At 37.8% G+C, this 27,576-nt stretch overlaps 1 protein-coding gene across 1 annotated transcript in view; it reads left to right on the top strand.

Moving 5' to 3' along the window:
• The window catches only part of LOC150103771 (carnitine O-acetyltransferase-like), a 214,323-nt gene that overhangs the window by 48,559 nt on the left and 138,188 nt on the right, over positions 1-27,576 (top strand). The window contains exons 2-5 of the mRNA XM_090396967.1: positions 291-497; positions 8,475-8,561; positions 21,850-21,968; positions 26,437-26,490. Coding sequence (XP_090253093.1) covers positions 291-497; positions 8,475-8,561; positions 21,850-21,968; positions 26,437-26,490 — 467 coding nt within the window. The remainder of the gene's footprint in view (positions 1-290; positions 498-8,474; positions 8,562-21,849; positions 21,969-26,436; positions 26,491-27,576) is intronic.

Raw genomic sequence — 27,576 nt, 5'->3', positions numbered from 1 at the left:
CAAAGTAATTCATAAGGCTCAGAAAGTTTGCCTGTTAGCTTTATGAGGGAAAGAGTGATAAACTTCCAGATCACCTCTTCTGCATTATGCATTGCAGATTTAAGGAAGGGGGTAGAAATAAGGTTGCATCTAGTAATTTGAGATCCAAAGTAATTCATAAGACTCAAAGTTTGACTGTTAGCTTTATGAATAAATTTTTATTTATTTATTCATAATCATTTATATTTTACTGTAGAAATTTTCTTGTTATTTATTTAGTTTTTAATTTTTAATAAGATATTTTGTTACAGATTGCATATTTAAGATTGCTTAATAATGTGATCAGATCACTGACTGGATCTTCAGAAAACATAAAACAAAAAACAAAGGATGATATGTTATCGCATCAACATAAACTTCAGTGTCTTCCAGTTCCACCATTGCAGCCACTCTTAGAAAAATATTTACAATCCCTTAGGTATAGACTGACAGATGAACAATTCAAGAAGTCTGAAAAGGTATTTTTTTTATCTGAGTACTTGATAATAATTATTTTTTTAAAACCTGCATTATTTTTTAAGCCTAATATTTCCAAATTATATACGAAACTAAGTGGCATAAACTTGACTGTAATTTTTTTTTGAAAGGTTTAAAATTATTTTCGAAATAATTAAGACAAGAAAAGTTTCTTCAAATCCTGTGCACCTAATTTGAGAACAATAGTCCAAGTGTGGTCTGATCAGGGTCTTATACAATGGAACAATAACTCTTTTACTCTGGAGGTCAGCGTCCTTCTCGGTATTGAACAATCCTCTGGGTTACCTTCACCACCTTTGCAATATGCTCCCTGAATTTCAGTTCCTCGATTGGAGGAGCTGAGAAATCTTTTCTCAGCTCCTCCAATTGAGTATGCAGCCTCCCATCGATGTATTCCAAACTTCAAGACTTTACATTTTGCTGCATTAAACTGAATCCCCCATTCATTTGCCCATCTGTCTAGTTTATTCAAATCCTCTTGCAGGGCTACCACATCTGCACTATTACTAATAACCCTTCCTAGCTTCACATCATCTGCAAACAACTGAATATCCCTTTGCAATCCATTGACATGAAGGTTAAACGATACAGATCCCAGTACTGAGCCCTGTGGAACTCTTCTTGATATTGTCCCATCATAAGCAACTCTCTGATACCTATCAGACAGCTAATCCTGAATCCAGTTGACTAACCCGACATCTAAACCCATGTGTTGCAACTTAAATATCATCTTATCATGTGGCACCCTGTCAAATGCCTTTGCAGAATCAAAACAAATGGCAGTATATGCCTTTTCCTCATCAACTGCTCTTGTGTTCTCTTCTTCACTCATGATATATAGCTTACTATTGCTGCTAATAAATATTCCTTCACAATTTTCCAAGCACTAATGATATCCTAACATTCCAATTCTGACCTCTATGGAACTGTCCCAAGTTGATATCTAAAACTATTATAATCACCCACCTTATAATTTCATATATGTTCCCTTTTCTTTGATACTCCTGCATGTCTATTCATCTTCCAAGTCAAAACCACATGGTCACTCTCTCTCTCCAACTGGGGGCAGAGATGCCATCTCAATTATAATCAGCTCTTCTGATGATATGACCAAATCCAAAACTCTTGGACCTCTTGTTCCCTCTATTACATGCTGCCTAAGACATTTGTCCCTCAAGAATTCCAGAAATTCCATTTGCTTACTACTACTATGCAGTTTCCTCTTCCCAACTTATATTGCTGGTTAAAATCTCCCATAACAATAATTTTATTGCACTTGCCAAGCTCACCTGTCTGAACATCTCATGCTCCCCACCCTCTGTGCTCCTTGGCTTGTAGCAAGGAGCACAGAGGGTGGGAGCTAAATATCCTGTCTTGCCCACCTCTATCTTACACCATATGCTTTCAAAACTATTAGTGTCACTGCCTTCCAAAGCCTCCACTCTTAGAGGACATAAATCATATTATTAAATGAAATGATAGATTGATGTTGTGGCTCTTCAGGAAGATTTAAATATACTTGTATACAGAGTGTTTGGCTACTAATTCAGTGACAGCTAAGCATATGGTTTGAAATTTGGATGAAATGCCCTATATTCATTTGGTGGAGGTATATTGAAGAAGATTGAGGAGATAAGGGAACTTGGAGTGGTAAGTGTTGGACAAGGACTAGAAATGTAGCTTTCTCAGCCACACTCTGAGAATTGTGGTTAGGAGGGGGTTGAGTTGTGAGGAGCTGCGCCAGATTAATACAGAATAGATTTTTCATAATTTTAGGGAGAGAGAGATTGCCTCTGAAGAAAGGTATGAGCAGACAATAGTGGGTTGAATGGAAATGCAGTCCTTGAAACTGTAGTGAGTGGAGAAAGGGCTCCCCAGTTTGAGGTATGGTTTGGTGAGCATTATGTTAGAAGTATAGACTTCACATGATACGTGTCTTTTGACTCCATGGAGAACTGATGATGATGATGATGATGATAATAATAATAATAGTAAAGCAAGAGACAGGTGGAAATTATGCAATGTCACAGATGCAGGAATACAGAATGCACCACAGTGGAGTCAAAAGGATTGACTTCCTTTAATGAGATTTAATTGGTAATAAGGATCAGAGTGATCTCTAAATTTTCTAATAGTTGGTAATTTTATTTATTTATTTATTTTATTTATTTTTCCCACAAATTATTATTATAATTTTACTTGAATTTTGCCAACATCCCATGATAGATGAGTGGAATCACTGGAGTTAATAATCACTGCTGTATCCAAGATAGGATGGGTAAGGTACAGTCTCCCTTTGGATACAGAAAAGTCAGGAGCACAACCATTTATACAAAAATACAGTAAAAATAATTAAATAAAAATAAAGGTTTTTTCTTTGCTATTTTCATGCACTGTTTCTGAAGAGACACTTACTAAGTAAAAATTAAATGCTAAGAGATATTTTTTCGTTTGAAGGAAACTTGTAATAGTATTTCATATAGATAAATAACTGGAAGAGGCTCATAATTAGCATTTTTTTTCTGGACACAAAATTACTTACTTATGACACACTGGTAATTATTATTATTATTATTATTATTATTACCCAAGACCCCATGGAGTCAAAGACTCATCTGGGAGGTCCTTTTATCATACAAACAGCTCATCATACCATGATGAATTAAACACACCCAAATTCTCTGAAGACACCATATTCTCAGCAAGGAATTCCAATCATTCACAACTCTGCATAAAAAAAACCTGCCATTCACACCCCTACCACACCCTCGTTGTACAGTTTCCAGGGATGACCTCTGGTTCTCCAGCACTGATGCTATAACAACCCCTTACTAACTTGTAGGTCTCTATCATATCTCCCCTTCTTCCTCCTATCCACCAGATTCTGCAAGTTGCATCTTCTCAATCTTTCTTCATACTTGACATTCCAGAGGTCAGAAACTACCTCAGTCAGTCTCCTTCGGACCCTTTCCAACATCTCTTCATCCTTCTGAAAACCAGGTGACCAAATCTGGGCACAATAGTCCATGTGTGGCCTAATCAAAGCCTTATACAATGGAACAAGAATCTCCCTACTTCTACACGTCAGTGTCCTCCGCATCATTCCCAGAATCCTTTGTGTTGTCTTCACAATTTTGGCGATGTGTCCCCTAAATTTCAGATCCTTATCCACTATCGCCCCCAGATCTCTTATTTCCTCTACCTCCAACAATATATTCTCACCAAGCATAAATTCTGCATCCCATTTTTTTTTTCCAAATTTTAAAACCTTACATGTTGCAACATTCAACTCACATCCCCATTTCCGTGCCCAATCACTCAGTCTATTCAGGTCTTCCTGTAAGGCTACAACATCTTCACTACACTTCATGTCCCAACTTTGCATCATCTGCAAACAACTGAATATCTCCATCCAAATCTTCACCTATATCATTAATATACAAGTTAAAGAATAATGGACCTGAAACAGACCCCTGAGGCACTCCACTAGTGACTTTCCTTTTCCTGGATATTGCTCCCCCCATACACAACTTGTTGATACCTTGTTGTTGATAACTTGTTGATCAGATAGCTAGTCTCCAATCCAATGCACAAATCTAATATCCAACCCCATCTGCTCAAGTTTGACTGTCAACTTATCATGAGGTACTCTATCAAAAGCCTTTGCAAAATCCAAGTATATTACTGTGTATTCTTTTCCTCTGTCCAAGAAAGCAGTCACTTTATTGTAATAAGTAAATTACTAAAACATGACATCCCTTTAGCAAATCGATGCTATCCATCAATGATAATACCATTTTATCAACCCAACTCTGGATCCTAGTTCTCACAAGCTTCTCCAACAACTTAACGACGACAACACCTGACACACAGATAAGCCTATAGTTTGATGCTTGAGTTCGATCACCTCCTTTATGAAGTGGCACAATCTTGCCCTCCTTCCACTCCTTAGGAACTGGACCGAGTACAAGACACATATTAAAAAAATATGTCAAGACAGGTGTGAATTCTCGGGCACATTCTTTCAGAATACGTGGTGATATAATATCAAGTCCAACAGCCTTATTAACATCTAGTTTACTCAACTCCCTATACACCTCTTGCTCACCTACAGTCAGTCTCTCCTCCCCATCATCAACTGCTCTCATCCCTCCATGAAGTCACATTCACAAGATTGAAAGATCTTTATGAACTGCTCATTAAGTATCTCCACCAGACATTCTGCATCAGCTGTCTTTATACCATTTTCTCCAATCAATGTCATCCTTCCATAATTATTCTTTCTTTTGCTAGCTACATATCGAAAGAACTTCTTAGAATTTTATCTTTTAAGCTTACACGGTGATCCAAATGCATTTTTGAAAATTATGGAGACAACTACCGTGTTTGAATAAAAACTTATCTAGTTTTTACAGTTATCTAGGTAGTTGTTTCCATAATTTTCAAAAATGAACTCCTTAGGATTATTTTTGGCTTCATTAGCCAACTGCTGTTCATACCTCTTTTTAGCTACCCCTCACCAACCAAGTCACCCTCCTTGCTTGGTCTTTGTAGATCTCATGGAACTGGTTATTTCCACTTCTCTTATGCTGCCTCTACAATGCCCTTTATCTCTGTATCACATGCTTAATCTCTTTATTCATTCATCTCACACCCACCTTATTTAACCTTCTCACCCTTGGAATACATTTAGAAATTGCATCTACTAAACAATTTTTGAAAATCCCCCAAGCTGCATTAATCTCTTTTCCAGCTAACTCCTCATTCCACGCTACACCCGCAAGCTCTCTCCTGTGCTCTTCATAATCCCCCCCCCCCCCTTGTAGTTTCACATATACCCTTTTCTGACAGAGGTCCTCGCACTGCTGGCAACCACCCAGGTAATCACCTAATGGTCACTCTCACCAATTGGTGGATGATTTGACACCTCATTTACAATTACATCCTCTGATGAGATGACCAAATCCAAGACCCTCAATCCTCAAGTGCCCTCTGTTACATACTGTCTGAGGTAGTTATCCCTAAAAAAACTCAAGAAACTAATTTTCTTTACTTCCAGTTGCTATCTCATCATTCCTGTCTATATTGCCATAATTAAAATCACCCATAATGATCGCCCTTTTCTTATTTACTTGGATAATTTGATTGTACATTTCATTATCACCACCATCCACATTACCTGGTGTATAACAACATCCCACCAAGTATTTGATTCCATTCACCTCTATCTCACACCATACTGCCTCAAAACAACTATTTCCCTCTTGCATCTCCACTTTATATGGACATAACTCTTTCTCTATCATCAATAGCACTCCCTCTCCCTTTTTACCCCCTCTGTCCTCACGAAACACATCATGCCCTTCCATCTCTATTCCTGTCAGTATGTCATCCACTTCCAACCATGTCTCGCCTATTCCAACAATCTTTAGGTGAACAGACCCAATTAGTGCAAACCATTTCGTCTGCCTTGCTTCTTATACTTCTAGCATTTGTATACAAACACAACAGCTCATTTCTGGATCTACAGCTAGTTCCACTGATACTACCACTCACTCGATGTGATCTCTCCATGCTCGACTGGGGCCATTTCCCTTTCTGCTTCTTCATTTTAAAACCCTTTTCAATTCCAGCTGTTTTCTCTTGATCCCTGGTCATCCCATTCCTTTCCTGCCTACACATGCTCACCTCCTCTTGGAGCATCCACCTTTCTCATGCTGTGTACTCCTGTCCACCCTGAGCCTCCCCGTTTCCCTGCTCATCTTGCACACCCATTCTCTCATCTTCTATACTCATACCACTCACTTCCCCCATTCATAACCACCTCTTCAGTCTCTCCTGCCTTACTCTCCTGCTCTTTCACATCACTTCCCACTCGATCTGATTCATTCTCTCTATTCACTTCTCTACCTTCCAGCAGCAGTCTCTCCAAGTGACTCATACCATAACCACTCAAATACAGTAAATCGCTCCCATATAGCTCACTTTGTCCCTCAAACTCATTCCACACATTAACAAACTGTACTCCCGTCTCCTCACACATTTCAGCTATCTAGCATACTATAATCCTTGCTCTCCGCCTCATTTCTCCACGGTCATACCTTGGCAATATGCTAACTACCCTTCCTGTCACACTATTCTCTTTTATCCTTCTAATCAGCCTCCTGATATCCATTCTGACACACTCTTTGTCCTCTCTGAAATCATTTGTACCTATTAATACTATTAACTCTTTTGCTCGCTCCTGTCTCATATCCAATGCCTCAATCACTCTACTCATTTTAGCACCTGGAAAACATACCTTGTGCATTCTATCATCCAGCACACCTTTAATAATGGAGTCACCATAAAATGCCACTCGCTCATCTTTCGTTAACTCTTTTATTCCATCGTTATTTATTTTAATAGTTTTTACCTGAATTTTCTTAATTTCATTCCGCATCCATTTCATTTCTTGCCTCATCCAATCCAATTCAACTTCCGAATCTCACGACACATTCTCTCTATCATTCAATCTTTCTAACTTTCTAAATCTCAAACCCTCATATGTTCGCCTATATTTGAGATCTCCATTATATAGTTTTTAAGTGATTTCTATTCTTGTCTTAAGGATATGAAGAGTTAGTGTTTTATATTGGTAGGCTCTGTAGGTCGGATTCTCTTGGAATTATACAAACTTGAGTGTTTTAATTCTTTCTCGTAAATATCTGTGAATCCTTAGTCCACAGGAACTTGTTGTTTTTCTCTGTTTTTGTCTTCCTTGCTTGCTATAAAAGATTTTTAAAGTATGGAGTCCAGTGTTCAGATATATAGATTTGTGTTGGGAGTTTCTTGTCAGTTTATGATCGATGTTGTTGGCCTTGTTTTCTTGCTTGCTGCAAGAATGGAGTCTCTCAGACTTCTGCTGATAAAATGAGCGATGATTGGTGGCAGTCTCGCTTTGTTTTTTTTGTGGGCCTCGGTTAATAGAGGCGATGTCTTTGGTTGTGACTTGAATGCCAATTTTGCTGCCGATTAGTTGCACTATGTTGCTTAAATCTTCTCTCTTTTCTTTTGGTATTCCCTCAATTTGAAGTTCTTTCTTTTTGTAGCATGTGCTCCATTTGACACTTGAGTGTGTTTACCTCTTTCTGTGATTCTTCATTTTCACGCTTGAGTGTTTCTTGTGTTTCTATCACTACCATTAATTTTGCCTTTATTTCTCTCATGGTTCCTAACATTTCTTCAACAGTCATGTTTTTGTACTGTATGTAATGTTCATACTCCTCTAATTTTTTGTTAATTTGTTCCATGTGTGTATTTAGCAAATCTTTAAACATAAGTTTGAATGAGTCTAAGTTGTTTGTAATTTTAAGATCAGGAAGAGACTTACTTTGATGTGCATTGTTGCTTTTCTTTGGTGTCTGTTCTTTGTTCTTAATTTTCTCGTGGCATTGTAGACAGTGCTATTCAGTCCGTTTTGTGGCTCCTTTTGCTTTCCACATCTTTCTGAGATCCCAAAGCATTGGTATTTATTTCCTTCATCGCTTAGTGGCTTATTGCACTCGTTATAGCTCATTGTGCTTGGCCTTCACTGTCTGGGTGACCTTTGGACTTTCTTCCCTTTAGTGACTGTAGTGCGACTTTTAAAATGCCGATGTCCTTTGATCTTTGTTGGTTGGTGACAGCAGTTCACTCTACGACTTTCAGCACACAAAATTATTTGGATATTACTTAACCAATTTTGATGATTTAAATGTCCCTCTCTTCAGCATGACCAGTATAATTAAATAGCAGCACTTCTAAATTAAAAGCATGAGTTAAAACCACTTTAAACCTATAAAAAACAGGAGCAGCAATAACAGCATGTGTGCATCTGTCTGCCTACATAGCACCCTCTGTGTAGTAATAATAATAATAATAATAATAATATCTATGTAATTGATCTACTATCTATGTTTTGTTATTTTTCATTGCAGTATGTTAAAGAATTTGGTGCTTCAGGTGGGATAGGAGAGAGACTTCATGCTTTATTAGAAGAACGAGCCCGTTCAAAGGAAGATTGGGTATGTTACATACTTCTTTTTCTGAAGATATTAATAAAAAAAAATTAAGATAATTTTAAATGATTTAAGAAATACAGATCATTACTATTTGTTTGCAATATCTGCTATATGAAATAAGTTTAAAACAGTTGTAATTTATTACTATATTTTCTGATTAATGGATGTTGCTTTTCATTAAAATTATTTATTATGTGTTGCCCAATTGCTATATCTGTTTCCTTCCTACTTTCCACTAAAACAATATATGAAAGAAATCAACAAAACAAGCAAGACTCTCATCAACTATGTCATCCTCAACAAAATGATAGTCTCAAAATTTCAAGCATTTGGTGTATACATACAGTTGACTCATTTAGTAACCTTACTTACTTAGATAACCAAGATGGAGAGATGCCAGTAGATCTTATACAGTAATAAATGTTCTAAGATTTAGTTTATTATATAGGTTTAATTCAGTGTACACTATTTACTTATTGTGTATTTTTATAAGCTTGTTTTTATGTGTTATTATTATTAATATCATCATCTTTATTATTATTATTATTATCATATTATTATATGGGAACAAATATAATTATTATTATTATTTGACACCTCCAAGGAGTTCCAGGACTCATCACAGGAGGGCACTTCACTCCACTCCACTACAAATATCTCAGTCTTCCCTACTAATTAATTCTCTCACTATACACAACTACCTCCAACACCATCCACCACGCCATCACCACCAACAACAGTATTTCTTCTCTCTAAATTACGTATATGCTGATGGCCAATTTGCCTGTGTGTGGGATGAAAAACCTGAATTTCTGGGAGGAAAAAACCCTTCTACTCCATATGAAATCGGTTAACTCACCTTCAATTGAAAAAGACCTGTATAAAAAATCCTTTTGTCATGACAAGATTCAAATTCAGGCCTTTTCCAATTGAATTTTTAAAATATTATTATTATTATTAGCACTGGACTTTCATGGAGTCAAAAGGACTCATTCCAGGAGGTTTCCACTGTCACACAAATAGTTCATCAAACTACACTTTAAATTCATTCATCGTTTCTACACTCACCAGACTTTCAGGTAATGCAATTCGCTCACCAACCACTCTCCATGCTAAAAGCCTGCTCTTCATTACCTTGCTCACACCCTCCTGATAGTTTTCAGTGATGGCCACTTGTTCTATCCATCTCCTTCCATTTCTCTGAAAGATGCTTTTCACATTAACTAGGTAACCAGCTTCTTACTAACTTACAGTAGTAAACAAAATAATCTGAACACTCAAATTTTAAAGAAAAATTTTAATTTCACGAGAAAATAAGTACAAAAATTAAACTCAAACTTTACCTAATAATTTATATGTGCTCCTCTGTTTTTAATAAGTTCATTAATTTGCTTACGCATAGACTCTACCAACGTAGAACACATTTCTTCTTTCTGCATCTCAAAACCATACTTTTATAATGGATTGCATTAAGTTAACCTTTGTGTCACAATTTAATTTTCCAAGTCCCTTTTCACTATGGCTCACAACTTTTCTATTGGGTTAATATTAGGAGAGTCACCTGGCTGCTGAAGCAATTGGATGTTGTGATTTTAGAGGAACTCTTCACTTTTTTTTGAAGTGTAGCATGGAGTGAGATCCTATTGGAAGATGAGTTCTTTGTCTTTTGGATCTGTGGGGGCCACTATTTTGTCTAATCTTTTTATGTATTGGTCACTTTTCATCATATCATCAACAGGCAGGCACAAGTGATCCTGGGCCATCATGTGTAAAACGACCCAAGAACATAAAATAAATTAAAGATACTAAGAAATTATATACTTGGATAAAGGATTAAACCAAGCACTGGAGCTTCTTTTTCTGCACAACCTTCATCAACAGGTGTTTCTTTTTTGGTCTGTGGGCAGTCCTCCCTGATTCCAACAATCTTTGATGGACTGTCAAATGTCAGAAACATTAATCCTACTAGCTGCCAACTCTCTATTTAAGCCTACAGCAGACAATCTTGGATTCATTTTGCTTTTCCTGACTAGTAAACGATCCTGAGTAAGTGAGTTTTCCTGTTTTGCCTACATTTTCCTTTTCTGTCAGGAGAAAAGGTAACTATTTACCTAAACCACTTTAAAATTACATTAACAGTACCAAAACCACACTAACTGGCAATTTGTCTTTAAGTAATGGATATGTGCTGAGAAAGGGTACATATTTTTAAATGCTTTCTTGGAGATGTATCCATTTTATAGCTACACAAAATGAATAAAACACTACGAATGTCACCTTGTCTATGCTATTAAAAATGCACAACACTATTAATAAACATCACAGAGTTAAAACATGTAAAACTCAACCAAAATGTAAACTGAAACCAAAACCAGAAATAGTAAACCGGAACCAAAACTAATTGGAAATTGGATTGTACAACAGGAGAAGGATGGATATGAGGTTGAAGATGTGGTTGCAGCAGCACCACAAGGTAATTGAATGCATAAAGGTGAGGATTAGACAGGTGGGAATGGAAATCAGAGTCAGGATTAGGGAAATGGGAGTGGTCAGACTGAAGAGAGAGGGGTGTGGTATAGCAGCTAGAATTGAGAATGTTGGTGCTTGTAGAATGGCTTCAAAGACACAGGGATTGTTATGTTTGTACACAAATATAAGGAGTATTTATTATTATTATTATTATTAATATTATTCAGTCCTCCATGGAGTCAAAAGACTCATCATGGAAGGTCCTTCCTAGGAAACACAAGTCTATCATACTAATCCTTGAACTCACTGATGTTCTTGCTCTCGCCACTCTATCAGGCAATGCATTCCATGGTTCAACCATCCTCCATGCAAAGAAACCACTCCTCACCCTCTTGCTCACAGCTTCCTGATCAGGATCATATACAATGGAACAATAACTCTTTTATCACTGCAGGTCAGTGTCTTTCTCAGTATTGCAGCAATCCCCTGGGTTACCTTCACCACCTTTGCAATATGCTCCCTGAATTTCAGTTTTCCATCAATCACACCCCTAGATCTCTTGTCTCCCATACTTTCTCCAGTACAGCTCCTCCAATCGAGTATGCAGCTTCCCATCAATGGATCCCAAACTTCAAGACTACATTTTACTGCATTAAACTGATACCCCTATTCATTTGCCCATCTAATAGAAATGTGAAAGAGGAGCGGCAGTGCTGTTAATGATTGCAGAGAAAGTGTGTCCACAAAGTGCAGACACAATTAATAAAATGTTAATAAAACTGTGGGAATGGATGACACATCATTTAGTGAAAGTCTTGCAGTGGGTAGGGTTCCTAAGGAATGGAAAGAAGGCAAAATATTACCATTCCACAACCATGGTTCTAGGACAGAAGTTTCCAATTATAGACCAGTCTGTATAACTGCAGTTGTGGTCAAGGTGTTGGAGTTGGTTAAGAATAGAATATGGGATTGGATTGGTGTCATTCTTTACTATGGTGAGCATGAATTTGTTAAGGGTGGGCCCTATTTTAGCAAATGCTTTCATTTTATGATAGGGTGATGAGTGTGTTAGATAAGGGAGAATCATATACAGTGATATTCTTGGACTTTGCAAAAGCATTTGATAGATTACTACATGATAAGCTGGCATACAAGTTGCTGAGGATAGGAACAGATAGTATGTTGGTTAGGTGGATCGGAGATTGGCACTCTGAATGATACCAGCAAGTTGGATATGACGGAGCAGCATCTCAAATAAAGAGAGTAACTAGTGGCATACTCCAGAATTCTTAACTTGTTTGTAAGCTTGTTTGTAAACAATATATCATGTGGATTGACTAGGGATCTTCATTGTTTGCTGTGATGCAAAGATGGGGAGAATTATATGTAGCACTGTAGATGTTAATGCCCTTCATGAAGGTTTCAATAGACTTTTGACTTGGACAAAGGAGTGCAGAAATAGAAGGCTGTCTACTATATTGATGGTGCTGTATTGTAGGAAGTGGATGAGATTTCAGATTTAGGAGTGATGGTTGACAGTGGACTGAAGCTTAGAGGGCATATTGCAAATGTTGCAAAGGCTGCACATAGTAGTGCTGCTATGATAAGAAGTACTCTAACAAGTAGGGATAAGGAAGTGGTCGTGCCACTGTATAAGGCACTGGTCAGAACCACACTTGGACTATTGTGCTCAAATTTGGTCACCTAGTTTTCAGTGTGATGCAGGCACATTGGAGAAAGTCTAGAGATGAATGACTAAGACAATATCTGGACTTTAGAATGCTGGCTAGGTTGAAGAAATGTGGATTGCAGAGTTTGGTGAATAGGACCAAAAAAGGTAATATGATAGAGACATTTAAGTTAGTGAGAGATTTTTATCAGATTAATCCAGATAGGATTATAAAAGAAGTCAAAGATGAGATGAGAAAAACCAGAGGCCATCTCTGGAAGTTATGTAAGAGTGCAGTGAAGAGGGATGTCAGGAGTAGATTTTTTACATGGAGAATTGTCACTGAATGGAACACATTATCAGAATGTGTTGTTAAAGCAAGAAGTGTTAAGGATTTTAAGATTCGGTATAATAAATATGTTGTCAGTTGAATTCACATTCCACGATGAGTTTGCCAACTCCATGGAGGGTGCAATAATAATCTAATTATCTTTTAAAAGCAAATCCAAAACCAAAAATGTGATGAAAATTTGACTTCTTCAGAGTAATTTGTTTGCTACTGTATATGCCTCAGTCATATCCTCTACCTTCTACTCCTATTCAGGCTCTGCAAATGGAACTCCAGTCTGTTCTCATACTTCACATATGTTTGATTATTTTTGTTAATTAATTAATTGAATTAAACAAGTTAATCAAACCTTGGAGATTCAGTGGAAAGCCTTGAAGAAAACCTTGATTGATTCAGCCAGAGAGGCATGTGGTGAAATTGTCTGCAAGGATAGAAAAATCAGAACTCCATGGTTGACACAGGAAGTTAAAGAGACAGTGAAGGAAAAGAAGAAAGCATATCAAAATTTCCTGGCAATAAGTCAGCTTGTGCTCATAGAGAATACAGAGACAAATGTAAGAAAGCTAAACACTGTGTAAAACTAGCTAAACAAAAGTCATGGGAGGACTTTGGCAAGAACATAGAAAATAAATATCAAGAAAGTGGCAAAATATTCTGGAGGTTGTTGAAGAAGCTTAGGTATGGAGGAAAGAGTGCTGTAAAAGGAGTTAGAGATGATAAAGGTGACATGAAAACTGGAGAAAAGGATATCCGTGAAGTATGGAGTAATTACTTTGAGAAATTGCTAAATGAAACAAGCAGTGTTAGCATACCGGTAAAAAAACACTCAACAGGCATACAATCAGGAATACATACTTGAAGTAGAAAAAGCCATCCAAGGCTTGAAATGTGGAAAGGCAGCAGGAGTAGATGATATTTGACCAGAAATGCTGAAGTATGGTGGTATAAAAGTCTTACAGTGGCTGCACTGCATAGTTCTGAAGGCCTGGACAGAGGGACGAATTCCAGATGATTGGAGTAGAGCTCTCATAGTACCCATATATAAAAAGGGAAATAAAACTGAATATGAGAATTACAAAGGTATTTCCTTACTGAGTGTTCCTGGATGATATATGCAAGTACACTTGAGAAATGTTGAGAAGAATTGTGGAAGAAAAGCTTGGTGAAGAACAAGCTGGATTCAGGCCAAATAGAGGCTGTCAGGATCAGATCTCCACTTTATTACAAATAGTAGAGAAATCATGGGAATATAACAAAGATCTGTATTTAAGTTTTGTAGATCTGGAAAAGGCATATGACAAGGTGCCAAGAGAGAAGCTATTCAATACGCTACAATTATATGATGTCAATGGGGCATTATATCAAGCAATACTTAGTCTTTATTTGAGTTGTAAGTCAGCAGTTATAATTGAAGGAAGTACAGGAAGATGGTTTAATGTTAAATCTGGTGTGAGACAAGGATGTACATTATCCCCTCTGTTATTCATTATCTATATGGATCACATTATGAAGGAAAATGGTATTAAACATGATATCAAAATTGGAGATGTTAATGTCAGTTCTTTGCTTTATACGGACGATGTTATTCCTCTAAATAAATCTGCTGCAAGTTTGCAAGAATCTCTGACTAAATTGAATAACTGTTGTAATAGATATGGTATGAAGGTCAGCAATAAAAAGACAATGAAAATAGGCAGAATCATTGAAAATGTCAACTGTGTTGTGTATGGAGAACCTGTGGAACAAGTAAAACATTTCAGCTACTTAGGCACCATTTTTACTGAAGATGGTAAATTAAATATGGAAATAGACAACAGAATCAACAAAGCTGGTGTGGTAGGCAGTCAATTGAATAAATTCATATGGAATAAGAGAGAAATAAGTCGGAACACTAAATTAGCTGTATACAAGACAGTGTTCAAACCAGTTTTAACTTATGGATCTGAGAGCTGAGTCAGAAGTAAAACACTTGACCAAAGACTAGAGACCACAGATATGAGAGTCCTGAGAAAGATTAGAGGCACATGAACAGATGGCATCAATGGCAATATCATATTAAAACGAGGATATTAGGAAAGAACAACATGTCAGCATCCAGGAATGCGTTAGCAGAGCTAATCTCAGGTGGTATGGTCACTTAAACAGAATGAGCGTGGAAAGATTAGCAAAACAAGTGTTCTCTGACAGGTTGGCAGGAAAACGACCCAGAGGAAGACCAAGATATAGGTGGATTGATACGGTACAAAGTGCCTTAGATGATAGAAATATAAGATCTGGTAATGTTGGAGTCTTGACAAGTAACAGACTGATTTGAAGGAAAATTGTAGATAGGAAGTTAGTAATGATGTAAATTTTTCATGTAGTACTATCATATCCTGTACACCCCTTGAGGGGGGTACATGTCAGGAATTTGATGATGATGATGATCATGATGATGACGATATAGGAAAGGATCTGAGAGGAAGTGTTCACTTGTTTGCTGATGATGCAAAGTTTGGGTATATATCAGATTAACAATGATGTGAAAGGAACTGACAATATGCAGTTTCATGTAAAACTTGAGCTGGTATACCATCCAATCCCACCTGTGTATTCACATTAAGGTCCTGTAATATGCTATCCATATTACAGGACCTTAATGAGGGACAGAGAGAAAAATATGGGGGAAGGAGTGTTATCGATGATAGCTGATGAAGCAGGATAGTGAAAAGATTACATTTGAGGCTATTTGGTGTGAGATTGAGACTAGCAGAACAAAATATACCGTTGGGTTCTGATAGAGACCAGGTGATGGAATAGATGGTGGAGATAGTATGCATAAACAAATTGATGCAATGAGTGGAAGGAGGGTAATTATTATGGGGGATTTCAACTATGGTAACATTGATTGGAAGGCGGAGAGGACACATGGGAGGAAGGAATTGGATTTTATGCAGTTATTAAGGGATAACTACCTGAGACAGCATGTAATGGAATATACTAGAGTTTCGAGAGTGCTTGACCTAGTAATTGCATCTGAGAATTTGACTATATTGAATATGACTACATTGCCACCAATTGGTGAGAGTGATCATAAGGTCTTGTGGGAGGTGGCTAAATGCGTGGAATTTTCAATTAAGACAGGGTACATGTGGAATTACCGGGCTGGTAAGTATGACAAGCTTAGGAGATTGCTTGGGTCAGTGCCATAGAATGTAAAACTGCAAGGGCTGGAGATTGATAATGCATCGGAAGTGGTAAAGGAGCATTTGAAGGAGGTAATGGCTGATTGTATACCTAGAGTCCAGATGGTAAATCAAGTAGGGGTTAAATGGATGAATAACACCATTAAGCTTGAGCTGCAAAAAAAGAAACAACTGTGGAGGAAATTTAAGGAGAAAGGTGACAGGCACACGAACAGTATAAAGCACAGGCCAGAAGGGTAACGAGTGTGGTAAGGAAAGCAAAAGCAGATTATGAAAGGAAATTAGCTATGCAAACTGAAGAGTTTTTTCGATATGCTGCAAGTAAAAGAAAAAATGTATACAGCAGAATGATTTTAAGGAATGTTGATGGTAGGGAGGTAACTGAATCAGTGGAATTACTGAGCGAGCACTTTGCAAGAGTATATCATTTAGGTGGTGATATTGTAGGAAAGAAGGAACCAATAGCTTATACAGAAATTGAGGTGAATAAAATGGAGATGAATAGTATATTACAAAACCTGTGAATACATCTGTGGGATTGGATGGTATACCAGCTCGGGTCTTACGTGAAGCGGCTAAAGAATAGTCAGTGCCCTTGACCATTTTGTTTAATTTGAGTTTCGGATCCGGGTTAGTCCCGAGGGAGTGGAAAGAAGGGGGAATATAGTTCCACTGCATAAAGGAGGTTCCAAGACTGCTTTGCAAATTACTGACCGATTAGCATATCAGGAGTCGTCAAGGTTTGGAGAAAGTAGTCAAGAGAAAAATCCAGGAATGGATAGATGAAAATGGGATACTGTATGGGAGGACAGCATGGTTTTGTGAAGGGTAGATCATGCCTCAGTAACTTGCTCATGTTTTATGACACAGTGACGGCTGAACTGGATAAGGGAAATGGGTTTACAGTGATACTGCTATACTTTGCTAAAGCCTTTGACAGGATACCACATGGAATTCTAATCAGTGAACTGCAGCATATGGAGATGGATATAGGGTTGGTGAGATGGATAGGCGAGGTGGTTGATGGAGAGATATCAGAGAGTAGTTTATTCAGAAGTAGAGTCCAAAAGACGGCCTGTGACTAATGGTGTGCCACAGGGTTCTGTTCTTGGACCACTACTACCTAATTTGTTCATTAACGATATAGGAAAGGATCTGAGAGGATCTGTTCATTTGTTTGCTGATGATGCAAAGTTGGGTGGAGCAATAGTGAATGCACATGATGTCAAAATTTTGCAAGATGATTTGGATAGTTTGGATGACTGGGCTAAGGAGAATGGATGTCAATTTAATGTGGCAAAGAGTAAGGTTATGCATTTTGGAGTGAAAAGATTAGCAGCAGTATATCATATTGGTGGAACCGTACTCCAGGAGATTGATGGGGCTAGGGATTTGGGAGTGTTGGTGGATAGGGAGTTGAAGTTTAGGGAGCACATCGCAAAAGTGGCTAAATCAGCTCATCAAATCACTTGGTTGCTGAAAAATACTTTAACAAGCAGAGACAAACAAGTTATTGTTACTCTGTATCGAGCCTTGATATGACCCCATCTAGACTACTGTGCCCAGATCTGGGCGCCGGGGTTTCTTCTTGATGGGAAGGAGGTGGATAAGATCCAGAGGCAAGTGACCAAGATGATAGTAGCTCTATGGAATGAACCTTATGAAAACAGGTTGAAGATTTGTGGGTTGCACAAATTGGTTGATAGGTGGAAAAGGGATTGATATGATTGAGACTTTCAAATTACTGAAGGGTTTCTATAAGATTAATTCAGAACAGGACTGGTGGTGGGAGGACTAGGGAGGACTATTTTTCAGAACAGGACTGGTGGTGGGAGGACTAGGGGCCATCCATGGAAACTGGGCAAGAGTGTGGTTAGCAAGGGTGTTTGAACTAGGTTTTTTACTTGGAGAGTGGTGAATGAGTGGAATAAGCTGCCAGAGTCTGTTGTGGATACCATGACTGTGAATGAGTTCAAGTCAAAGTGTGATAGATACTACAGAAAGTTTTTTACCTTGGGCATAATATATCAGAGTCAATTTGCATAATATATCAATAATATATCAATAATAATATATCAACTTGCATAATATATCAGTCAAGTTGCCTTGACTAGTAGTATTCGTCAAGGCAACTTGTTGGTAAAGTTGGAATAAGCTCTGATCACTATTCTTAATATTTACCCTTAATGCAAAGCCCATCTCTTTGAGGAGATTTATATGCTGTGCATTAAAGGCACGGGGCCACTACCCAGACCGATTTCGACCTTTATTGAGGGCTCATCAGTGGGAGCCAGGCTTAAAAATACCAAGGTCAAGTAATACAGAGCTTATAAGTATTTTACCAAAACAAGTTACCAAAAGGTGCTTTGATCTTATTAAATAAAAATTTCAGGATGAGCGATAGATGTAGAAAGTTTTTTACCTTGGGCATAATATATGTTAAAGATACCAAGCTATTTTAAACCTGGTTTTTACTCCATTTCCCAAGTAAGCAAACAGACAAATATGTCAAGTTTGCACCTGCACATAATGCAAGTCTAAGTGACTCATAAAGTAGTACTAGTCAAGGCAACTTGTAAGTAAAGTTGGAATAAGCTCTGAGCATATAAATCACCTCAAAGAGATGGGCTTTGCATTATGGGTAAATATTAGGAATAGTGATCAGAGCTTATTTCAACTTTACCAACAAGTTGCCTTGACTAGTACTACTTTACGGGTCACTTAAACTTGCATCACATGCAGGTGCAAACTTGACGTATTTGTCTGTTTGCTTACTTGGGAAATGGAGTCAAAACCAGGTTTAAAATAGCTTGGTATCTTTAACATATATTATGCCCAAGGTAAAAAACTTTCTACATCTATCACTCATCCTGAAATTTTTATTTTTTGGTAACTTGTTTTGGTAAAATACTTATAAGCTCTGTATTACTTGACCTTGGTATTTCTAAGCCTGACTCCCACTGATGAGACCTCAATAAAGGTCGAAACCGGTCTGGATAGTGGCCCCGTGCCTTTAATGCACAGCATATAAATCTCCTCAAAGAGATGGGCTTTGCATTAAGGATAAATATTAAGAATAGTGATCAGAGCTTATTCCAACTTTACCAACAAGTTGCTTTGACTAGTACTACTTTACAGGTCACTTAGACTTGCATTACGTGCAGGTGCAAACTTGACATATTTGTCTGTTTGCTTACTTGGGAAATGGAGTAAAAACCAGGTTTAAAATAGCTTGGTATCTTTAACATATGATAGATACTGTTTGATGTTGAATAGTTGTTCTTGACATGATGTTTAGGACCTCCCTCGATGAGTCTAAGGACTCCTTGGAGTTGCCCATAATAATAATAATAATAATAACCCACCTCTATTTCATTTATCTCAGTGCCTACATAAGCCTTTGTCTCTCTCGTTACTGCAATATTTCCACCTAGATGATATACTCTTGCAAAGTGTTCACTTAGTAATTGTACTATTTTGACTGATTCAGTTACCTCCTTACCACTGGCATTCATTAAAATCATTCTGTCATAAACATTCTTTCTTTTGCTTGCAACATATTAAAAGAACTGTTTGGAATTATCTTTAGCCTGCATTGCTAATTTCTTACATTGGTTTTTTTTAACATTGGTTACCCTTCTGGCCTGTGCTTTGTTCTCCTCATGTGCCTGCTGGTCACCTTTCTTCTCGAATTCGCTCCATGATTTTTTTTTTTGCAGCTCCAACTTAATGATGCTATTCTTCCATTTAAGTCCCACCTGATTTACTCTCCTTACTCTAGGTATGCAGTCTGTCACTACTTCCATCAAACACTCCTTCCCACACAATCAATATCCAGCCTTTGCAGTTTCACATGCCATAACACTGATCCAAGCAATCTCCTAAGCTTGTCTTACTTACCAATTCTGTGATTCCACATATACCTCATCTTAACTGAAAATTTCACACATTTAGCCACCTCCCAGGTAAAGACCACATGATCACTCTCTCCAATTGGCAGCAACATGGTCATATTCATTACAAATTCTCAGATGCAATTACTAGCATCTGAGAATCTGAGAAAGCATCAAGCACTCTCAAACCACTAGTGTCACATGCTGTCTCAGGTAATTATTCCTTAATAACTGCATAAATTCCATTTTCTTCCACATGTGCATCTTCTTCTCCTTCCAATCTATGATCCCATAGTTGAAATCCTCAATAATAATTACCCACCCTCCACTCATTGAGTCTATTTGCCAATGCATACTATCTCCATCATCTTTTCCATCCTCTGGTCTATAGCAGCATCCCACTGTATATTTTGTTCTGCTTTCCTCTATAACATATCAGATAGCCACAAATATGCTATTTCACTCTCCTGCAGTTGAACGTTTACTCTCTTTGGTTGCAGTTCATCAGCTATCATCAATAACACTCCTCCCCCCCATTCTTTTCTTTTTCTTTCTATCCTTCCCTTCACATTCTATCCCACTAACTATATCATCTTTTGTCAGCCATATCTCACTAATGCCAATAACTTTTGGCCATTGATCTTGTGCCTCCTCCAAAGTACCTTCTCCTTCTTCTATATTTCATGCTTAATTCTCTTTCATCCATTTTACACCTATTATTCAGCCTTTTGACTTTCAAAATGGATTCACACTTTGATGCTGTTCTGCATTTCTTTGTCAGTGCCCAAGCAGGGAACTGACCAATTCATTTCCTTACTGCTCAACTCCTCATTCATTGCTATAGCTCCAAGCTGTTTTCTGAGCTTGTCATAATCTCCAGTCTAATACCTCCATATATATCCTTTCTTCACAGAAGTCTGCATATTTATAATAATCTAAAATTAATATCTAAAAGCCACAACCTTTTAGTCAGGTTATAGTAAACTATGATCTGGCTAACAATAAGAATGGATATATAATATCCTTCATAAAAAGAACAAACTTTGCCAGAATGAAGCGTCTAGGCTCTTTATTTTAATAATTCATGTATGCACCTAACAAAGGTTCACTTATGAACAATATAACTTTCTGACATGAGATGCTTATTACAGCTGATTGATTGATTAGTCTCATCCATTTCTTTAGGATGGGTAGTGTCCCCTAATGAGGGGTTCATGATGAATTGTAATGCAGCCAGTTCATCACTCCTTACTGCATCCCCTAAAGGATGCAGTATTCATGATTACAGTATTACAAATTACAGTATTCATGACTGTAATCCATGTGCGTTCATGGGGCCAGTTTGCTTGTTCTGGGTGAATGGAAAACCTGCGTTTCCAGGTTGTTACAGTCAAAGAGGGTTTTTTCCTCTTAAGTTTCTGCCTGATCTCTTATGATGGCTAACAGTTTGAAACAGTTGTCAGGCCAGTGAAACCTAAATGCACTAATAAAATATGAATATATGGACACATTTGTTAGGTTCATGTCTTTTAAGAGTGCAAAACTGAAGTAACTCCACTGCCAAAGGTCATATTCTCATAATCTCTCAAAAAAATATAATCTGGTTAACAATAAGAATGGCTACATAATATCCTTTATATAAAAAAAATAATAAATAATAATTTCTATTGCAAATCTTGATTTGTGCTTTTAATGGAACTTTATAAATCCCTATAATTTATTTCAGTTAACAGATGATTGGCTTCAAACAGATTATCTAAACTACAGAAAACCAACTATAGGGTATTACAATCCAGCAATGGTGTATCCTTTTTCAAAATTTAAAACCAAAGAGGAGCAACTGAAGTAAGTATAAAATGTGAGGAGTATTTTTATGTTCCATTAAAAGTGTTTCTTAACGGATAGTTATCACCTAAAAGGATTGCAAGGTCCTCCTTGCTAATTTGAAATGAATAAGGAATATAAATACACCATGACATCACTGGTCTTTACTAAAGCATTTAACAGAATACCACACAGAAGGTTATTTGTTTAAATTGAAGCAGCTGGGGATGGCAAGTAAACTAGCATGGACAAAGGTGATTGTCCAGTGGATATTATAGTATTAAAGAGTAATATCTAAGAGATAATTCAGGATAGCCACTGTTGGCAGGCTCTAGTCTTGAACCATTAACTTTCAATGAATGATGTTTGGAATGGCTCAAAGAGAGATATCCAATTATTTGATGATTACATTATGGACACATAATAATGGATATCAGTTCAATATTGCCAAATGCAAAGTTCTGCAATTTGGGTTATAGAGAAGTTCTAGATAGTATTTTACATTGAGATTGCTTTGTTTCAAGAAACTAACGAGGCCAGAGATGTTGCAGTAGTGGTAAACAGGAAATTAAAATTCAGAGATCATATTGGAAAAGTAGTAGCAGTTGACAGAAGATATCAATGCTGTCAATGACACTGTCATGTAAGAATAAGGAAGTCACTATGTATTCCTACAAGACATCAATAAAACTGCATCTGGACTGCTATGATACTTTGCTTAGATCTGGTCTTTACCTTTTGAGAAGATTATTATTATTAATATCTTCTATGGAGTCAAAATACTCATCTCAGGAGGTCTAATATTACAAAGAAAAATCATTGAATTTTGCCTTAAACACATTCACTGTTAAACAAACTTTCAGACAATGTATTCTGTATTCCACTCATCAGTGACTCTTCTTGCAAATAATCTGCTCCTCATTGCCTTGTTCACAACTTCTTTATACAGTTTCCAAGAATAGAGTGTCATCTTGTTCTATCCCTGTCTTTCTCCATTCTCCTCAGCTTTAATCTAGTAACAATCTCTCATTAACTGAGATGTCTGAATCATATCCCCCCCCCGTTCCTATTTACATGGTTCTGCAAATGGCATTCCCTCAGTTTATCTTCTTATCTAAAATTCCAGAAACCTAATTTGCCTTAGTCAACCATAGTCGATGCTAAGACAAGTGATGAAAATACTGAGTGGTCATTGAAATATTCCCTACAATGATGGATTGAGGGTTTGTGGGTTGTAGAAATTGGTTGATAAGCAAAAAAGAAGAGTTTTATATAGAAATCTTTATTTCCTAAAAGTGTGTTACATGATCAATCTAGCACTTCATTAGAGGGACAAAACAAGGGACGATTCCTGGAAATGGTTGTGGTTAACAATGGTGTGAGGACTAGATTTTTTACTTGGAGAGGTGAATGAATAGAACAGGTTGAAAGAGTATGTTGTGAGTGTTTTGTCAGTGAATTTATTCAAGGAGAGGTGCAGTAGATATTGTGTGGGTCTCATGCAATGAGTTTTCAGACTCCATGGATCATCCCCTGAGATAATAGGTCCAGGGAGGTTCATCCCTGGATGTTGGGTAAGAGTGTGGTTAGCAAGGGTGTAAGGATTAGATTTTTTGCTTGGAGAATGGCGAACAAATGGAATGGATTTCTTGAGTCAGTAATGAATGCTTTGTCTGTTAATGGTTTCATGGGGAGGTACAAGGTAGTATCAAAAAGCTTCGAGACAAGTTTTGTAACACGCCAACAGATGGCAGCACAAGGCTGCATGCACAGTCACAGGGAGCACCGACCTTCATAAGTCAGTGTGCCAAAAGACATCATCCTGTGTACATCAGGAGCTGTGCAACTGGTGCTATTCTAACCACATGTGTTACCATGTCTGCGATTTTATCATGGACAGCAAGTCAGAACAAAGAGCAAATGTGAAATTCTGCATGAAACTGGGCAAATCTGCCACAGAGACATTTGACATGATTCGGCAAGTTTATGTCGATGCTGCAATGAGTCGTTCGAGGTGTTTTGAGTGGCACGCGGCTTCAAGAGTGGAAGAACATCACTGGAAGATGACGAGAGATCAGGAAGACCTTCAACAAGCTCAACCCATGAAAATGTCGAAACCATTCAGCAACTTGTGCATGAGGATCGTCAAAGAACACTCCACAACATTGCTGCCATTGTCGGTGTGTCATACGGAACAGTCCAAGTAATCCTCATGTGTGATTTGAACATGCGGCGTGTTGCTGCCAAGTTTTTCCCCAGGCTGCTGACCCAGGAGCAGAAGGAACACCGCATCGAAGTCTGCCAAGAACTCCGTCAGCATGCCGTGGATGACCCGTCCTTCATGTCGAGGATCATTACCGGTGATGAAACTTGGGTGTACAGGTATGACCTCAACTTTTTCAGTCGTGGAGATGATGGGCTCTTTCACTGTGAAGACTGTTGCTTCATCTCCACGACCGAAAAAGTTGAGGCAGGTCCACAGCTCGACGTCTTTTTCAACATTTATGGCATTGTGCATCGAAAATTCATCCCCAGGGGTCAGACCGTCAATAGCAAGTTCTACTGCCAGGTTTTAAGGCATCTGAGTCAGATCATTCAGCGAAAGCGACCGGATCTGTGGCACGCGAAAAACTGGATGCTCCACAATGACAATGCACCCTGTCACTGAGCTCTCCTCACATGTGAGTTTTTCTTGCTGGAAACAACATGATCTCACTTCCGCACCCACCCTACTTGCCAGATTTGGCTCCTGCAGACTTCGCCCTTTTCCTGAAGATGAAGATCTTGGGTCTCTCACGATGAGTCTTGAGGACTCCATGGAGGTAGCCATGCAATAATAATAATGATGATGACAAGTATTGCTGTTATTCCAATTTAGTTTATCAACTTGTCATGTGGCAATGTAACAAAGGCTATTGTAAAATCTAAAGACCACTCTATATGCATCTACATTTTCAATGCATTTATCAACTTCTACAGGGGGATCGACATTGGACCTCCCTAGTTTCAATGTGTTACTGCTACTTAAGTGTATGAACCATGGTGTCAAAATTATACAAATGAGAAGGAAACTCACCAAGTTTTTGTAAAAAAAACAGTAAAAAAATGTTGTGTGCCTACGTGGTTGACCTTATAAGTACCGCCATGGTGTTATATTTAAAAAATGCAATTTCAACTAATAAAGCACACAGAAATCATGCCAAAAATCATAGCAGACACACTTTGTTATTAAAAAAAAATAGTACGACCTTAAAAGTCATGCAATATTGCCAATTATCATTCAAAATTGCAATTATCTTTCTGGAGCTGTTTCCACACTACACAACTTACGGCCCTCTAGTGATAGTAATAGTAAAAATGGAACACGTTTGCTTTTATCTTGTTTTCCACTTGTTATTAATAAGTACTCATTTCTGAGATCTTGGATTACATTTCCTTTCATGTTCACTTATTCCAACTTATCCCATTTGATACCTTTGAGTTCTTTATCCAAGTTTACTAATCTTTTGGCGTGTGGACTAGATTTTTTACTTGGAGAAGTGAATGAATAGAACAGGTTGCAGGAGTATGTTGTGAGTGCTTTGTGGATACTCTCCAATAAGAGTATCCATATTATAAGTTGCTATGTCCAACCGGGGGCACTGTTGCTTGTGGCTAGAGAGCATATCTGCTCTCTAGCCACAAGGCTGCAGGTTCGAATCCTGCGTGGGCATGGATGTTTGTAGAGATACTAGTGGTGGTGGTCGGCAGTAGATGGCATTGGTGTAGTGCAGTCAGTTGGTGGATTGTGTGGTGGAGACAGTTTGTAGAGTAGGTGCCCTCCCTCAATGAGTCCTTGGACTCCCTGGAGGTTTCAAATAATAATAATATGTATAGAGTTGTTACTGTTTGTTTTTTTATTATTTAATGTTGTATCCATTTTAAATCTTGGTGATATATACTGTATTTCCATCCAAAACAAGTCATCTTTACAAGTTTGGAACCGTTTCTTCATATTATGGCTCAAAACTATCTTATTTGTGATTAATACTAACTTGTCTATTTATGACTTTGCTCACTAAGCCATTCTTTTTTCTCTTCATGTTCATGGAATATTTTTTTTGGTTTTATCTCTCACATTGACTAGATGGAGTGGAAGATGCATCGTATTGCTTTCTACTAGCCATACAGTATAATAATAGAATAGAATAATAAGAAACTGGAAAGAGGAAAACACAATAGAAGCCTTTGGGTTACCATAATAGCATAGGGCCTGAAGTATTTTAGAAGTTCGAAAGTAACAAGATGTAATTGAGGAGATAGGAAAATGAGTTGAGTATCAGATAAGCATGAAGTATGATCAAATTTAGCCCAGGTACATCAGGGTTATCAGTCCTTTGCTCAATACAATGAGTCTTGGAGGAATACTAATAAATACTTAATACTAATAATAATGATACCTTGATCTTAATACTGATTATAAATTATAAATATTTATTCCTTTATTTAGGTTTGCAGCTGCTGTGGTGACTGGAATTATTGACTTCAAATCTTTGATAGATGTGTAAGATTATTATTATTGTTATTATTCTTATTTAAAATTTTTCCAATTCCTATATAGAACTATATATATTCCTATATAGAACAATAAAAATATATTTTTATTAAACAAGAATATAATTCTTCTTCTTCTTCTTTTTCTTCTTCTTCTTCTTCTTCTGCAGCTTTTCCCACTTAAGTAGGGTTGCTGTTTGTAGTGAGTCTCCTCCACAACCTCCTGTCTTGGGCTGTAGCCACATCCACGTTCTTCATCCTCAATTCCTCCTCTACCATCTCCCTCCATCTTTTCTTTGGCAGCCTGCGCTTCCTCCTCCCCTGCACATCTGCACGACCTTTCTTCCCACATACTCTTCCTCCCTCCTTATCACATGACCAAACCATCTCAACCTTGCCTCCTGTATCTTTGCTCCTGAGTTCGTAACTTTCACCATTCCCCTTACATAGTCATTTCTCAGATGATCCTTTCTGGTCACACCACACATCCACCTAAGCATTCTCATCTCCACTACCTCCATCCTGCTGATGTTATTTTTCCTCAGGGCCACAGTTTCCATAGCATATGTCATAGCTGGTCTCACTACTATCCTGTAGATTTTGCCTTTTAGATTGATCAGCATCCTCTTATCGCATAGCACTCAAGCCATCTCTCTCCAGTTTCTCCATCCTGCTTGTATCCTGCATCCCACTTCCTTCTCAGCCTCACCATCCTCTTTCATTGTTGAACCTAAGTATCTAAAGTCACTGATACATTTCCTTCCAGCTCCAGATCTGTCTCCTGACTGCCATCCACTTTGCAATGCATATTATTATTATTATTATTATTATTCAGGCCTCCATGGAGTCGAAAGACTCAGCGTGGGAGGTCCTTCCTAAGAACACAAAGTCTGTCAAGACTCATCGAGGGGAGATCCCCCCCCCCCCTAAGAAACACAAAGTCTATCATACCACTCCTTAAACTCATTGACCGTTCTCGCTCTCACCACTCCATCAGGCAATGCATTCCACGGTTCAACCACCCTCCATGCAAAGAAACCACTCCTCACCCTCTTGCTCACAGTTTCCTTTCGTAACTTCCAGGGATGGCCTCTTG

The sequence above is a fragment of the Typopeltis vanoorti genome, chromosome 8, assembly GCF_054136105.1.
Source record: "Typopeltis vanoorti isolate ZY-2024b chromosome 8, IOZ_Tvanoo_1.0, whole genome shotgun sequence".
In the NCBI taxonomy this organism is placed as follows: Eukaryota; Metazoa; Arthropoda; class Arachnida; order Uropygi; family Thelyphonidae; genus Typopeltis; species Typopeltis vanoorti.
Note: the sequence above shows the minus strand (reverse complement) of the source record. Positions and strands in the feature narration are given on the sequence as shown.